Here is a 16,710-nt window from a genome sequence, read left to right as displayed (position 1 = left end):
CCTCCCTCCCTCCCTCCCTTCTTTCCTCTTTTCTTCTCTCTCCCCCTCCCTCCTTCCACCTTTCCTTCCAGCAAGAATATACCAATAACTTTCTATGTCTAGACATGTGTGGGAGTCCAGGAGGGGAGGGAGGATAGAAAAGGACCATAAGGCTAGTCCCTGGCATCCATTATCCATTTATATAAATGAAATTAAGTTTTTTGCTGATTCTTTTATTTGGTGAGCCTCATGAAAAAAGCTGAGTGGGTTTTCCCCATATCTGAAGAGTATGTGCATGATGCTGGCCTGACTGAATTCATCAGCCACAGGGTATCCAGAAAGTTCACTTTGCAGTATCTGAGATGCCTCAAAGAGATGACAGCAGTCGTGTGCCAGAGTAGCTACAGTCAGGGCTGTCCTTCACAGTGCCATGTTCCGTGTTCCTGGGGGGCAGCAGCAGGGATTGCTTTTCTCTGTTGGAGCAAATATCTCCCTACAGAATGCAGGGGAAGTCAATGAGGAGACGGTGGGTGGGTCCTGGGAACTGGATGATGGAGGCTCATGTGGACCTCTGTCAGGAACAAGGTGTTTCAAGGGTGTGATCTGGCCATGAGGGTTGGGGAGATTTGGATAGATGCAGAGGAGCAAAAAGTATGGGACTGTCCTAAAATTAGGAATAAGGATGGCATCTTATGGGCACAGAGTAGAGGTGTCAATTGGGAAGAGAGGGAGAAGCCAGTGCTTCTGAGACAAGGGGATGAGGAGCTGTCCCCTTGGAGGGAGTATAACCAGGAGTTACAGCACAGCCTCTGGTGCCCAATAGCTTGGATTCAAATCCTGGCTTTGCCACTTACTGCTGTGTGACTGTGGGCCAGCTACTAAGTCTCTCTGTGCCTTAGTTGGCTTCTCTGAAAAATGAGATCATAGTAATACGTGTCTCGGAGTTTATGAGGATGAAATGGGTGAATACATATATGAGATGCTTAGAAAAGCATCTGGTACACAGTGAAACAGTGAATGCCTGATGCAGTTGGTAACTTTCTTTCTTTCTTTTTTTTTTTGACAGAGTCTTGCTCTGTCGGCCAGGCTGGAGTGCAGTGGCATGACCTTGGCTCACTGTAACCTCTGTCTCCTGCGCTCAAGCAATTCTCCTGCTTCAGCCTCCCGAGTATCTGGGACTACAGGCGTGTGCCACTATGCCCGGCTAATTTTTGTATTTTTTGTAGAGATGGGGTTTCACCATGTCGGCCAGGCTGGTCTCGAACTCTTGACCTCTGGTAATCCACTCACCTTGGCCTCCCAAAGTGTTGTGATTATAGGCATGAGCCACCACGCCTGGTCAATTATTGTTAATGAATGGCTGATTGAAAGATTCTTAGAACTGGGAGCATGGGGTGGGAGGAGGGGACCAAAATACAAAAGCTTCTTGGAGTGTCCTTGTTTCAACTCTCTCGTTTTGCACACAGTTACATTCTAAGGTTGTGTGACTACACATTGAGAGACCCATACATCAAACCAAGGATTTTCAGCCTAGCTCTTCCTGCATACTTATGGGGAGGGGTGGCAGCAGGAGTGAAAAGAAAGGAAAAGAGAGACGTTTTCAATAAGGGAGTACCCAGGCTTGATGACAGGTTGAATGACCCTGAAGAGCTAATCAGGCTAGAAGCTAACAGCATAGCTGATATTCCCCGGTGGCCTGAGGTTCCATTTTAGGAACTTTGTATGCATTAATACATTTAAACTTCACAATAATTCTTTCAGGTAGATACTGTTTTAATCGGCATTTTGTAGACAGAACAACTGAATCACAGAGAAGTTTACACAATTATTCCCAAAAGATGGTAGAACAAGGATTTAGACCCAAAGAAGCTGACTCTAGAGCCTCACCCTTAGACCGCACTTGACTTCTCCAGACTTCTCCCCAGAAGAGTAAGCTTGGTGTGGTGTGAGGGGGGCCAGGAGAGCACAGACTCCAATTCCACTCTCCTTACCCTACGGTGCTTTCCCTAACCCAGGGACTGTTCCTCTTTTTGGAGAGGGTGGGGAGACGTCCTGATCTACTCATCCATATGGTACTAAACCACAGATTGAGTCACACTGGTCTCAAAATGTTTCATGTCTATCTCTCTTGTTTCTCCAAAAGCGACTGAAACTTCCTTGAGAGCAGGGATGGAGCTTTACACTTCTTTTAAAATCCATAGTGGTGGATACCATACCTAGTAGTGGCCTGCTAAATACTGACAGTCTAATGGAAAACAGAGGAGTTTTAGAGATGGAGGAAAGATGGCCAGGGGCCTCAAAGCATATAGGGTATTACTGACTTAGCTTGGGGGTCATCACTGACAAAGATCAGACAAGGAAACAAAACAAAACTTCCTTTGATCTTGAAAAGGGCTCTTCCCAATGTCCCCAACCCTAATTCACAGATTGAGACATTTTTTAAAGTCAAGGCCATGAGCCTTCTTAGTTTGAATGAATACCTCATCGGTGCAGCATTGGTTCCTTTTAATGTTAAGACTATCTTGCCCCAAATTTTATTTTTTTGGGACTGAGTTCGCTTTCTCTCAGGGTCTGAGTTTCTGGATGGAAGTTTATTTGCTGGTGTGGTTCAAAAAATGGAGCTCTTTGAGTAACTTCTGGAGAGTGTCAGGGAGAACCTGGATTCCTGGCTACGAATTCACCCTCTTGTTTCCCCAATGGGTGCTATGAGCCATGAGTTAAGAGGTGGCTTTGGTCTTTTGTAAGGTGAGTCTGGGATGTGTCTTCTTCAGGGTGGGCTAGAGGTCTCCTCATACTGAGGTTTCCACATCGATTTGGAAGTTCAAAACCCTGATTATTTTCTCTACCCATGGGCCTGAAGTTCAAGGGCAAGGGTGGCTTTTTTTGGGAGGAAATCAGACAGGAGACTCTTAGAATAAACATCTTAGAGCTCACTCCATGACCCCTGCTTACTTCAAAGGGATGTTAAATACAGCCAGGGCCTAGCGTGCAGGGCAGGGCTCGCTTTTTAGAGCGACCCAGCTTTGGCTGGCAGGCGGGCTTCTGGGGCTAATGCTCACCCCAAATTTGTCCGCCCTGTCCCAGTTCCTTTCTCCAGAATTCCAGCCCTGCAACCTATCAGTTACAAGGGCTACCATCGCTTCATTCATTTGCAAGTCTCTGGTCAGCCTGTGGAGGCTGTGGGAGCCAGTGTTCAGTGCCAAGACTCAAGATCCTTGTCTGGGGAAAAGTTTGGGGTCTTCGGCATTGACCACATTTCCCAGCCACAGGATCAATACAGATGTAAAAGAATAAAAATAAGAAACCTAGTCTCATCAGCTTAGGCTTCCCTTCAAAGAAGCCATTCATGGCATGGAGCTCTGACAGGTGGAGAGAAGTAGTGATCTGGAATTTCATCAGGAAAGTCTTGAAAGGACAGACTCCTCCAGGTTAGGCTGTTCACTGTGCATCTATAGCGGCCCCAAACTCAAAGTGAGCAGAACAGCAAAACTCTGCTGGCTCTGGACAGACTGTTAGCAGTTTCCTTGAGTGGAAAGAGGGGGTCACAGCCTGGCAGCAACCTCCAATTAGCAGAGGACACTTTGTGAGGAAAAGGCTCTGAGGTCAAAACAAAACCTCTGTTTTCTCTGGTAGTATCGTCATGCTAAACCATTTTTTCCTCCTTGTTTTCAAACACATTTCATTACATGACTCATCTAGTTGCTAATATATAAAGCTCTGACCTTGACCCATTCCATAAAGATTTCCAGAACCTCCCAGACACTATTATTGGAAATGCAGCCCCTCTACACCCATATTAACATCATTTAAAAAGAGAGTTAAGAGCCAGATGTTTTTATCTTTTTTTCTAGATTTTTGGAGCTAACTGATTATTTTCAAATTTCAGGGTTTACTGAGAACCCTATGGGCACAGTGAAATTGAAATTATATACAGTTTCACAACGTGTGTACTTTAACTTTTTTATGTTCAATGTTGTTGCTTTTGTATACATTGGTTTAGAATCCTAGCTATGTTGCAATAATCTCCTAAACTGAGCTATATGGCAAAGTATCTGGGAGATTAGTCGTCTGTCTATCAACTGTCTATCTGTCTTACAGTACAGTTATCAGAGCTTGAAAACTGTACTCTAATTACTTAAACATACTAGTAGAAGTAGTTTTTCAAACAAAAATCTTTAGTCTTTGCCCAATCCTATGTTGTTTCGGTTAAAAAGCATAATTTAAACAGACTCAAAGTAAAAATTCTTCACAAAATTGTCTAAAGTTCATAGGAATACAATATACGATTTGACTTGAAATTATACATAATAAAAATTAACATCATTGAAGAGAATTAAAGGTACAAAGGAACAGATACCTAAGTTCCACTAAATCGTGGGCTCATTAGGCCGAAAGGAAGCCTGTTTACCCAGGTTTGTCACAGTCTCATCAAAACCATAGGTGTGTATCTGACTGATTTTTAAGCCATCAGGGATACATGCATTTTCTCAAGAGCGCTCCTGCTCACCGCCCAGGTCTTGGAAACAGCCCTGTGTTTTCAAGGCTTTGCATCTTGCTGTTTTAGGGGGGTAGATCTCAGGGGAGGCTAACGGGTCTCTGCCAAACACGCTCTAATTCTTGCTGCCATCTAGTGGTAAATGTAGACACTGCAGTGCAACATGAAGGGAAGAGAAGACAGAGAAAGGTGGGGAGGAGAAAGGAGGGAGAGGAGAGGGAATGAACGATGCGACCCTCTGGATCTAAATATGCATAAAACGAGCATTTTAAAAGGTAAGAAAAGGAACAGATGTACATACTTTTTCTGCATCCGGATTAATGTAAATAATGGTAATTTTCACAATTGCTCGGTATCTACGCCAAATGAGTAGAAATTGTGTACACAGGAACATCTACACCTTAAAAATACTCTTGCTAATGTCAGAATGGAGAGCATGAGAGAGAATCATGGTGAACTGGTCTCTACTTCTGCTAGTCACGAGCCTTTGTTTAAAGTGGGTATCAAATGAAGGCACTCTAGGAGGAAAAATGTGACATCCACCAAATTTGACAACATTTCAAGGATTGGCTTGCTTCAGTTTATTCAGGTGCCTTTGGTTCAGGAAACAGAGTTACGCTTGGTTAAAAATTTTGAAGTTCAGAACTGCTGCTAAAGTAATCACAAAACCACAAGCTCACAAGGCAATGTAGCCAGGATCAGGGAGCTCCTAAATTTGAGACCCTCTGATCCTACTGCTTCGGCAGTCTAGCAAGGGAACATTTAACCTTTCACCAGATTTAGCTGAATTTTGTAAGATCCTGGGCATTCCCAATGGTTTTAGCATTACCCGGCTAATTCCCACAGGCAAGTGGAGAGGGGATGAAAAACAATGCTTTGAGCCCGAAAGAAAGCAGTGCTTATTGAAGGGTAAAAACCACTTAAAACTCTGAACATTTTAAGCATCTGTGCATTTCATGGCAGAGCCAGTGGCCAGAATTAAATCTGTTGTTTTAAATCATGAGCTTTCAATGAGAGGACTGTTTTCTGCTGCACTTCTTGGTTTGTCTAACTGGTTTACCAGAAGTTCCTGTTCATCTCAATAGGTAAGGAAGTGGGGATTTTTGTTGATATCACTTGCATGCACTGGTTTTGGGCCTGCTGTACCGTCCTAAGCTGAGCCAACATCACTGTCATGCTCTTTGGGACAGGTGTAGGTTTGTCTGAGATAGGTGTCAGAATTTGGACAAGGCTGTCCTCTCATTGGTCGGATAACTGGCTCCTTTATCTCTCAAACCCAGGTTTGAATATTGGACTTTCTTTGTCCCTTCCCTTTCCCTCCTTTTAAATTACTCTCAAATATTTATTGTTTGATTTTCACAAACCTCTTGGTGATATTGACCAAGTGGACTCAAGATCCTTGACAGGGCCAACATTCATTAACAGTCTAATCCCAGCAGATAAGAATTTTTAAGGCATATTGATAAGATACTGGAGAATGGCAGGATTTGACCTATGGTTTATGCAACATTATGGAAAGAATCTTTTTTTGCAGAGAAAATTTCTTAAAAGTACATTCCTGCCACCGTTTTGATTAAAACTCTTAAAACCCACAACGCGTAGCATAGGGTCAGCCTCCCTAATAACTAACATTTGCCTACTGTTGCTGTTACCTTCCTTGTGTTTTTTAATGCCACAAACCTCAAACTGCTTATAGTTTTCAGAACATCCCTTATCACTTCTGTGGCTTGGTATACATTATTCTCTCTCTGTGTTAAATACGGCCCCCCCATTGTCTGTTTACAAGGTGGACATTCAATCTAAACCATGTCCTAAATACTACTTAACAAAGTTCATTATTTCTCTCCCTGGTACTTTGCACCTTGTGTACATGGCCAGTGTTGCCATTTCATTATAATGTGATCACTCATCACATCCTCCTCTTCACTATTCGAGGAAGAGCTCCTCGACATTCTGGGCCTTATCTGGCTGTGAACCCATTGTAGCCAGGCTGGAGTGATCAGCTGAGGTGTGGTGAACTGAATTGAAGCTTTCATGAAATTCAGAGAAGCCCTACACACGGCATCCCCAGGGAGCTCAGGTTTTAAACAGACACAAGGGGTCCCTCTCTTACCTTCCTTCCAGCTATGTAACCTCCTGCAGCTCCAAAGCTTTTGGTGAATGTGCCCATGAGCACATCAACTTCGTGAGGGTCTAGTCCAAAGAATTCCGTGACACCTCGGCCGGTTGGGCCCACGGCCCCAATACTGTGAGCTTCATCCATGTAGAGGTAAGCCTTGTATTTCTTCTTTAGAGCTATGATCTGGGGCAGATGCACGATGGAACCTTCCATGCTAGGACAGAAGGAGAAATGCTCATAACTAACAAATACCCTCCTGGGAAGCTCTGTCAGCTTCCCCATCAGTACATCCTAGGCAGTCTTCCCTGACACACGCCGTTCCTTTGTTTTTTTTTTTTTTTTTTTTTGAGACAGAGTCTTGCTCTGTCACCCAGGCTGGAGTGCAGTGGCCGGATCTCAGCTCACTACAAGCTCCGCCTCCCGGGTTGACGCCATTCTCCTGCCTCAGCCTCCCGAGTAGCTGGGACTACAGGCGCCCGCCACCTCGCCCGGCTAGTTTTTTGTATTTTTTAATAGAGACGGGGTTTCACCGTGTTAGCCAGGATGGTCTCAATCTCCTGACCTCGTGATCCGCCCGTCTCGGCCTCCCAAAGTGCTGGGATTACAGGCTTGAGCCACCGTGCCCGGCCCATTCCTTTGTTCTGAAGGCATGTTTTATTTGTTTGAGGCAACCCTCTCAATCTTGTAAGGTTGGTTGGGCATTTCTATGCTACTTGGATAAAATAATTTATATTCAATGGATTTAAGTGCTTTTGCTTTCAGCTAATTCCCAAGCAAACAACCAGCTCACTGCATTATTGATCCAATTTATTTGTAACTAGACTGACCATTTTGGATTCTAGTTATTCTGCTAGAATAGATTAAATTACTCTATAGTCATTCCCTTTTTCTGCCTGGCATTGCCTGTTTGGCCAGGTCTGTTTGACTTAAATTCAGTGCTTGAATTGCCATAGATTAAAAGGGGGAATTAAAAAGACACAGAACTTTATTTAAGACATCATAGTGTTAATTAAAGTACAATAGGAAGTCTTTAAGACCTCTTGTTCAATATCCACTGCAAGTCAAAGACTGAGGTGTCTCCTCTTTCTGTTCCTTTAGGGTAGAGGAACAGAAAGTTGAGTAAGCATCAGAATCCTCTGAAGCATTTATTAAAACACAGATTGCTAGACTCCCACCCCAGAGTTTCTGATTCAGTCGGTATTGGGTGGGCTGAGAACATGCATTTTTGCCAAGCTCCCAGGAGATGCTACCACCAATGGCTGGGGACCACACACAGGGGCCACTGCTGTAGATGAGCTCTTTTGTTTTAGCCTGAAGTGCTTTATTTTTCATGATATTGTAAGTTGCAAAAGCACTTCAAGTCCTGTGATCTGGGGAAGATACATGATAGACCTTCCATGCTAGGGCAGAGAGAGAAATGCTCTGTATTAACAAACACCCTCCTGGGAAGCTTTGTTACATCCTCTGGCACAAAGGGAAAAAATGAAATCTACGAATAAGTAAAATTAAAATTTATATTTACATGGCACCTCTGGAACTCAATGGATTAAAAAAATCTGACACGAATCAGTTCTCAGAACACTTTGCAAGCTGTGTCTATGTTGCACACAGTTTTGACTGCATTGACAGGCGAGTTGTACGAAAACACACAGACATGCTCACCACACAAAGGAACTTGTCAAACAATTCAAACAACCCTTTAGGTTAGTTCAAGAGCTAATTCACTGAATCAAACAGAGTTGAACTTCTCCTTTTTCCCCTAATTATTTATTAGATTAAATTTAATGTATTAAAAAATAAGCTTAAGTGTTAGGTCGATTCAGTCCAAACAGTCCAGTTGGCTGTGTACACAGTTACCCAGACCAACGGGTGTTGGTTTGCATAGAGTATCATGATCATTGGGTGCAGCATTTGTGTGTTCCACAAGATAGTTTTGGACGGCCGAGTTCAGATTTTAATGAAATAAAGGCCAAATAGAGTTGTCTTTTCTTGTGTAACTTTGTGAGTTAATTCTAACATGTTCTTAAATTAATTGCTTGTTAAAATTGTTTCCACTGAGGAGAAGACAGTCTGGCCATCTGGCTGCCTAAGTGTACTAACTTTGAACTTGGGCAATTTGCATGATGTTCTCTGCCTCAGTTTCCTCATATGTAATACAAACAGGATGATGGGCCCCTCTTCACATGGTCTTTATAACAATCACTTGAAATCATGCTTGTAAACTACCTGATCCATGATGGGCATTTAGTGAATCGTTACGGTCCTTAGGAGGAGGAACTTAGGAGGAAATGGTTGTAACGAGTCCTAACTTGGGAAACTGGGAGCCCTTGACAATGTTCTGTGTTGAATCTTATATGAGTGAGGCATGTGGGTGTCATGCTGGATGTCATACATAATAAATGGCCACAGGTCCTCAGAAATCTAGAATTTTCTTCTCTTTAAAATGTTGTAAGTTGGTAACACAAATATGCCAAAAAACCTGATATGCCACAAATAGCCATTCTTTGTTCTGGAACTGAATTTGACAGGAGCCAAAGTTAATGTTCCACAATGTTTGTAGACACTGCAGGCAGCTAATTAACCATCCTTCCATGGGGCTGGTCTAGCTGATGTTAGGAGCCTGCCCACCTGGTTTATATTTCTTCCTCTAAGATTAATGACTCTACAATACTGTTGACTTCTGGAGTTAATGCAGGGCACACATAGAGTCCTAGGGAGAACTCAGCTTTTATAGAGTTATATTCACCCATGCTAAGTTTTCATTTTCACAATGTGATCAAATTTGAATTGAACCTTTTCCCATAGTGGGATATCGAGTCTAGTGCATGCATAAAAAGGCTATCTATGTTATTCCCATGAATTGCTGTCAAAAAACAGTGCCAAAAATGATATAGAAAACGAGAACAGCGTTTTATTCTTTCTTCCTGAATGGAAGGTTGTGTTTTTCTTTTGACTTCAATAGAAGAAAAACAACTAAAACACAACTGTAGGTAAAGATAATTCCATGAGTTAATTTGAAGCTCTGTTCAGGGACTTGAATTATTCTTAAACCAGCAAGCCAGTGAATAATTCCTTTATATCTTTTCTATTACATAATGTATTAGCTAAGTGACAAGCCTCCTTTTTGAAATCTCCCTCTCACCACTTTTCCCTCCACATATAGACCATATTATCCACTGGCAGATGGAGAATGAAACCACTGGCTAGCTAACTCACATGGTGGAAAAATCTCCTTGGTGGGCCCAAAGTATAACTCAAAACAAGAAGGCAAGGTGGAAAGAGAGAAAAAGAAAGTTAAGATCAATGAAAAATAAAGTGACGAATGTTTTCTTATTCTTTTCTTTGTTTGTTTAAACCATAGAGATACAGGTGAGAGTTTACCACTGAAGTTCTCAATCCTTAAATTTACATTGTTTTGAGCGTAGAAGAATAGATTACACTCTTACAGTAAATGGTATTCTGAGGTTACAGCATGTGTGCGTATGTTTATATATGTATTTGTTTTGGAAGAGCTGACTATTATTCCTTGATTAATTTTATTTTGGAAGTTAGTGCTCCAGCTATGCTAGTTTATGTGCCAGGTTGTTTGGGACACTGCACCTTAAGGATATGTTTGAATAATTTTGATATTCTCTACCACTGTGAGTTGATAAGAGATCTAGACTTCTCAGAGACATGAAATTAGAAAATGAGATTTTAAGACGATACTTAATGAAAACATACAGCTCAGAACACTGAGATAATACTATTTTAGTTTTAAACCCAAAGTCATGCATTCATGAAACTTTGGATTTCAAGTTTCAATGCTCGTGTGTTACAGATGAAGAAATTGAGGCCTAGATAGGTTAATGGTAAAGGTCAAATGGGTGATCTTGCATTTTCCATGTTTACTTCACTGGATGTGGACACATGGGCTGACTCTTCTATTTACATGGAGCCTTTGTCTCACCAGGGCCACCTGGTTTTAATCCCAGCTCTGCCTCATCTCAGTTATCTGTCCTGGGGCAAGTTATCTAAACCTCTGAGCCTCAATTTCTTCATATTTACAGTAACTTCTTGGAGGCTTACTCAAGGTTGCACATGGGAAATGTTAGCAAGGAGTAGACACATGGTCGATGTGAGTTTCTTTCTCTAACGTCCACTTTCTGGATGGAAGAAGAGCAAATAACCTTGCAACATAGATGACTTATTGTTTTCTGAGTTGCAACTTCTTAGACTGAAAATCAATGTGACGATGAAGACAGCCACTCTTGGTTGTGAGCTCTCTACGGGCTGGGCCTCTCCCAACACTAGCTTATATGACCTCATTCAATACTTATTATTACCGAAGTACCCTATGGAGGCCACACAGATGTAGGTGGTGATGCCAGGATTTGAACCTAGGTCCCAGGCCTGCCTCCAAATCCTGACTCCTCTATATTCTACATAAGAATATAATACCTCTGAATGATGACATTATTATTATCAGTTTTCTGACTTCTCAGACTGGGTATCTAGCCTTTTCTATCTCGATATCTCCCTGAAAATTTCTGATTTGGCTGATTGCTCTCTTTGGGGGTTATGAAAAAATTGATGTGTGTGGTCTCTGTGGTGATGTATGTGGAGGTACTTTAGCCATGGTGGCAGACCACAAGCAAGAGAAAAAATCTGGGAGTTAAAATTCAAAGGAGGCTTTGTGTAGGTATCAACAAGATATGCATTCCTAATATACCTCTGAAGAGTAGGAGTGCATTTGTGAACTATTGACTTCACATTCCTAACCCTCCTTTAGAAAATACTATGGGAAATAATGTTTTTTTTTTTTTTTTTTTGAGACAGAGTCTCTCTCTGTTTCCCAGGCTGGAGTGCAGTGGCATGATCTTGGCTCATTGCAACCTCCACCTCCCAGGTTAAAGTGATTCTTGTGCCTTAGTCTCCTGAGTAACTGGGATTATGGGAGTGCACCACCACACCTGGCTAATTTTTGTATTTTTAGTAGAGGTGGGGTTTCACCATGTTGGCTAGGCTGGTCTCGAACTCCTGACCTCAAGTGATCCACCTGCCTTTGTCTCCCAAAGTGATAGGATTACAGGCATGAGCCACTGCATCTGGCCTTATCTGGTGAGAGCTGCAAATTAGAACACCTGTGTAAAGGCTTTTCCTTTGAGATTTAAGGCTGTAGAACTGAACTCTAGGCTACCTTTGTTTTACAGATGAGGAAATTGAAGCCCCCAAGAGCTATTGAGGCTTGTCAAAGAGATGCCCTGTTTCCTATCTGTGAATGTGGCCTTTTAGGTCTTGGTCTCATGTAAAGCCAACATTCCTGTGTGGGTGAAATGAAAGGAACCTCCTTGTGAAGGAAATTTCATGGAAAGTGGGGACTTCACTCTGTGTCGTCACCAGGTTGATTGAACCACTGTGGTAGATGGCTTCCGAAGATGGCTGCCTGCAAAGCTTCCCATCCTTATACATACAAGTGGATCCTCCATCAGGGGGTAGGGTCTATTTCACCTTCTTTTGAATCTGGGCTGGCCTCATGATGTGCTTGGGCCAATGGGTCAGGGCAGAAGGGATAATGTCCCAGGGCTGGCAGCCTTCACTTTTGCTCTGTTGGAAGCCAGCACCACGTTGTAAGGGAGTTCTGGCTAGACTACAGAATGAGAAGAGACTATCTATAGAGAAAGCCGTGTGGAAGAGAGCATGGCACTCCAGGCGGGAGCCAGTACCGAGGGCCAGATGTGCAAGTGGGGTCATTTTGGATGTTCCAGCCCCAGACAAACTGTCAGCTGAATGAAGTGGCCTCCACCCAATGCCATGTGGAGTAGAAGAACTGTCCAGTTGGTCCACACAACCCATGGTAGCATGGGAAATAATAAATCATTGCTGCATGGAAATAATAATCATCCATTATGCTTTGGATGGTTTGTTACATGGCAATAGGTAACCGAGCAGTCACTATTGCTAGTGCAATGAAAATTGTGGTTTGGTGCCACTCTGGCTTGGGGCTGGAAGTCCACACCTGACTCCTTTGTCCTTCTGAAGTGGTGGGATGCAGGCCTGGCATGACCAGTAACAAGTCCTGCTGCTGGAGTGGTTTCTCTGTGTGGCTGATGGGAATATTTGCCAGTAAAACGCCGGTGGTCTACTTAATTTCAGCCATGATCAAAGTGGTTAAGACCTAACTTTCCTTTAATGGAGCCAAGTTCTGTTTATTTGCAGTTGGGGTTTTGTTTACTCTGCTTAAAGGAGATGCCCAGTCTGCTCTCTCTCAGCTGCTCTGTCCTCCCACGAATCTAGGTCTGAATGACAGGTGTTTAGATAAGGGCTATTTGCTCCCCTCCCAGGCTGGCAGCAGCACAAATCACACAGGGAAAAAGATCCACGCTTGAGGTTACGATAGCCCAGAGTCAATATGAGATTATTTCTTGAAATAGCAACTTAAGGCCTACAAGTTGTCAGTTATGCCAGAACAGGTTTTCTCAGCCTTGGTACTATAGACATTTTGAGCTAGATAACTCTGTGTTATGGGGGCTGTGCTGTGCATCGTAGGATGCTTAGCCGTATCCCTGGCCTCTGTCCACCATATGCCGGTCACATACTACTGCAGTTATAACGACTGAAAATTGCCAAATGTGCCTAGGCTGGGGCAAGGACAAGCTTAACCTGGAGAACTACTATGTCTAGAGTGCTCCCAAAGGCTTCATCAACAGGACGTACTCTCTGGGCTGGCTGGAGGAGGTACTGGTAGGTGATGCAGAAAATGAGCTGGTAGAAACTGCAAATGCAAACTTTGCATTTCCCACAGTAGGGCGGGGAACATCCAGAACCCTAGCCACGGGGGCAGTAAGTACTGGAGTTAAAAAGGTTGAAAATAAAATGAAACCAAGCTTATTATTATTATTATTTTAAAGTTGGGAGAATTCACTTTTTTTTTCTTAAAAGGAATAAAGGTACACTTCTGCTGCTGCTCATTATTCACTCATGTAGCAGAAAAAATGTGCACTCAGGGACTAATGAGATTAGCGGGTTGAAAGAAATCCTATGCCTATTCTCAAGTCTCCTTTGTAGCCATACTCCTCCTTGTCTTAAAGTCAAACAGCCTTCGCTTCCTTCCTTTTAATGTTTTTCGCTTTTCTATCATTATAGGAGAGATCTCCCTCAATTTGTCCAACATCAGGATTGTTTGAGAATTGATTTAGGATTGGGCACTCTGAAATAATGTCTCCTTGGCTTATGGACTAGACATCAACCCACTCCTACCTGCTGGCTCTGGAACAAGCATTGCACTCCAGGTTACTCCTACCTTGAGGAAAACAGGCAGATTTTTGTATTCTGATGGCAAGCACTAACCAAGTTCAGCAAGCAGCTGGGGGTTGGGCATGCTGTCCAGGTAGGGGCATCTGGGGCACCCGTCAGCAATTTCTACCAGTCATAAAGGCAAGGAGTGTTCTGATCTTGAATAACCCAGCTGCAAAACACCTTTGAAGCTCTGGGGCAGTCAAAAGTAGTGGAAAGAATCTACTCAAGTTAGCAATGCCTTGCGAGGATATTTCCGAGGAAGCCTTCTCAAGCAGGACAGCCTCCAAGCTGCTCCGCCATAGAGAGTCATCAAAAAGACAGATGACTCACGTCTGACAGCTCCCATTGGTGGCTCTGTCTCAGGTCCCTCTGTAATAACCGATTCTAAGTCATTGCTCTGTTTAGGTAGGAAAGGTCAGCCTTTCCGCACTGATCAGCTTGCTGCAGGCCTGCTAGTCGTAAAATGTGTTCCGTTATTTACATACCTGTAGACACCCTCCACCAGGATGAGAATCTTTTTCCAAGCTCTGCGGGTTCGAGGCTGGCCATAGATGACAGCATCTCTCAGGAGCTTCTCTAGGCTTTGTGTGTCTTTAAATAATACCAAAAAAGAAATTCAGTCATGAAAGGGCTTACTTTTCCTTTTCCACTTTCTTTTTCCAGATGTTTTATGTTTACACTCAGACCTAAACTTCCAGAAAACAAATTCAGAATCAGAGAACCCTTAGGGAGAGAGACAGAGAGGTCTATTTTTCAGTAGAACTTAACTCTGACAAGACAAATAGCCAGATTTCTACAAGCAGGCAGAGTAAACTCTCACCAGTGAGGCATGGTTTCCTAGGCTCTTAAAGGCTCTCCTCGCCTGCCTTAGAGAGATTGAAATTCTACGTTAAATGCATCTCTTAGGTCTAAGCTTTGTTGCAGGCTGAAATGAACTCCGAGAGACATAATTAATACCACTCATCAATCGTTTAGACACGAGCGTGTTAGAGTTTAGCTGAGTTTGCACGGATCTCACTTCCTACCCTTTGAGACTTGATTTCTGACATCCCCCAACCTTAGAAGTTCCAAAACTTTAAAGCAGTGGGACAACGAAGCCTCTTTTTCAAAATATTTGGAGATCTCTGAACACAATAATAGCTCGCAGTTATTGAGCCCTATCTGTGTGCCAGGCACCCTTCTAAGCTCGGTTTTTGTCATACCTCATTTAATCCTCAGAAGAACGATCTGAAGGAAGTACTAGCAGCATTTCCATTCTGTGGGTCAGGAAACTGAGGCACACAGGAGTTAACTGCCTGAGGTCTATCATAAGCAACAGAATCAGGATTTGAACCCACGTAGTCTGTACCATATCCACATTTGTAACACTACCCTTTGCTGCCTTATGTGGAAGCCATTGTCCCTGCTTCTCAAGTGAAACGGTGATATAGAACAAGGGAGGATGAATGTTTGGCAGAATAATCTTCTTAACTTCTAATGTCAAATATAATCAATAGTGACATTTCATTTATCTGCAATCAGATGTAGATGACTGGGCTTGGGTTGAGAGGTCATTTAGAAGAACTTGCCTACCAGCCTAGCTGTTTGGTATGTATGTGTGTGTGTGTATTATTTTGTTTTTAACTTTTGAGCCTAGCAAGAAAAAAATGGCCGAGGTTTATGGGCATACTTTTAAGACTGATTTTATTTCTATTGTGTATTTTTTTGCATTTCCTAAGCTTTCCCTTTTTTGAGACTCTGAAACTGAAATACTTTAGGTCCAGAATCCAATCTTAATTTTAAAAGATGGAGATGCTACTTAACTGCTGGCTTGACTATTATGCAATGTTCACCAGGCATTAGCGACACCATTTTAAAATGCTCACAAAAGATGACATCTAGCAAAGATAAATCTTTGAGGTCAGGAGTTCGGGACCAGCCTGGCCAACATGGTGAAACCCAGTCTCTACTAAAAATACAAAAAATTAGGTGGGTATGGTGGTGGGCGCCTGTAATCCCGGCTACTCGGGAGGCTGAGGCAGGAGAATTGCTTGAACCCAGGAGACGGATGTTGCAGTGAGCCGAGATCGCACCACTGCACTTCAGCCTAGGTGACAGAGAGACTCTGTCTCAAAGTGAAAAAAAAGTTAAATCTAAAGCTGCATAGTCAGTACTGGTTTTGACCATGATAGACAAAGCTCTCAAGAAGCAGAAGTGCATTAGCTTATCACTCAGTGGTCTAGGCTCAAATTAGCTGCAGTTCTTGGTCTCAATGGAGAACCCTTCAACTTTGTCTTTGAGTCTCCAGTCTGTGCTTGGATCTGTTTTAGGGCTTCCCTCAAAGCTGCGTGAATGCACTAGTGGGTGCATTAACTTTTCCACACTGCAAACCTGCCACACTCAATGAGGCCATAAGATAGTTCTTTGAAATAGAGTTGTGAATATATTTGTGTGTGTGTGTTTTTAAATTATCAAGTACATTTAAGCAAACCACATTTAAATAAAGGTGTCTTCCTATGAATTGGAGTGGGATAGGACAAGTCAGAATTTGACAGTGCAATATCAGAACCTCAACTCTGAGAGGCCCCTGTTAGCGTGGCACCTTCCAAGCTGTCGTCAGCATCCACCCACTAGAGACTGGATATTGGGTCCTGAAATTCAGAAAAAGCATGTGACATTAATAAGATGCTGCATACTAGCAAGATCTCTTGGGAATCCAAACAGCAGTGTTAATACACTATTTGACTTCCTTTAACCTCCTTAAGAAAACATCATCTAAATAATGGAAAAATAAAGGAAATACATAATGAAATAATGAAGAATTAAGGGAATAATTCTTTATTCAAATATATAAAACCTT

General features: G+C 42.7%; 1 protein-coding gene across 2 annotated transcripts in view; it reads right to left on the bottom strand.

The window, feature by feature from the left end:
• The window catches only part of SPTLC3 (serine palmitoyltransferase, long chain base subunit 3), a 169,877-nt gene that overhangs the window by 42,184 nt on the left and 110,983 nt on the right, over positions 1–16,710 (bottom strand). For both annotated transcript variants that reach the window (XM_011948878.1, XM_011948879.1), the window contains 2 exons: positions 14,357–14,462; positions 6,588–6,807 (listed from right to left, as the gene is read on the bottom strand). In XM_011948878.1, the coding sequence (XP_011804268.1) occupies positions 6,588–6,807; positions 14,357–14,462 (326 nt within the window). The remainder of the gene's footprint in view (positions 1–6,587; positions 6,808–14,356; positions 14,463–16,710) is intronic.

The sequence above is a fragment of the Colobus angolensis genome, unplaced genomic scaffold (genome assembly GCF_000951035.1).
Source record: "Colobus angolensis palliatus isolate OR3802 unplaced genomic scaffold, Cang.pa_1.0 Scaffold285, whole genome shotgun sequence".
Lineage (NCBI taxonomy): Eukaryota > Metazoa > Chordata > Mammalia > Primates > Cercopithecidae > Colobus > Colobus angolensis.
This window is presented reverse-complemented; position numbering and strand designations above follow the sequence as displayed.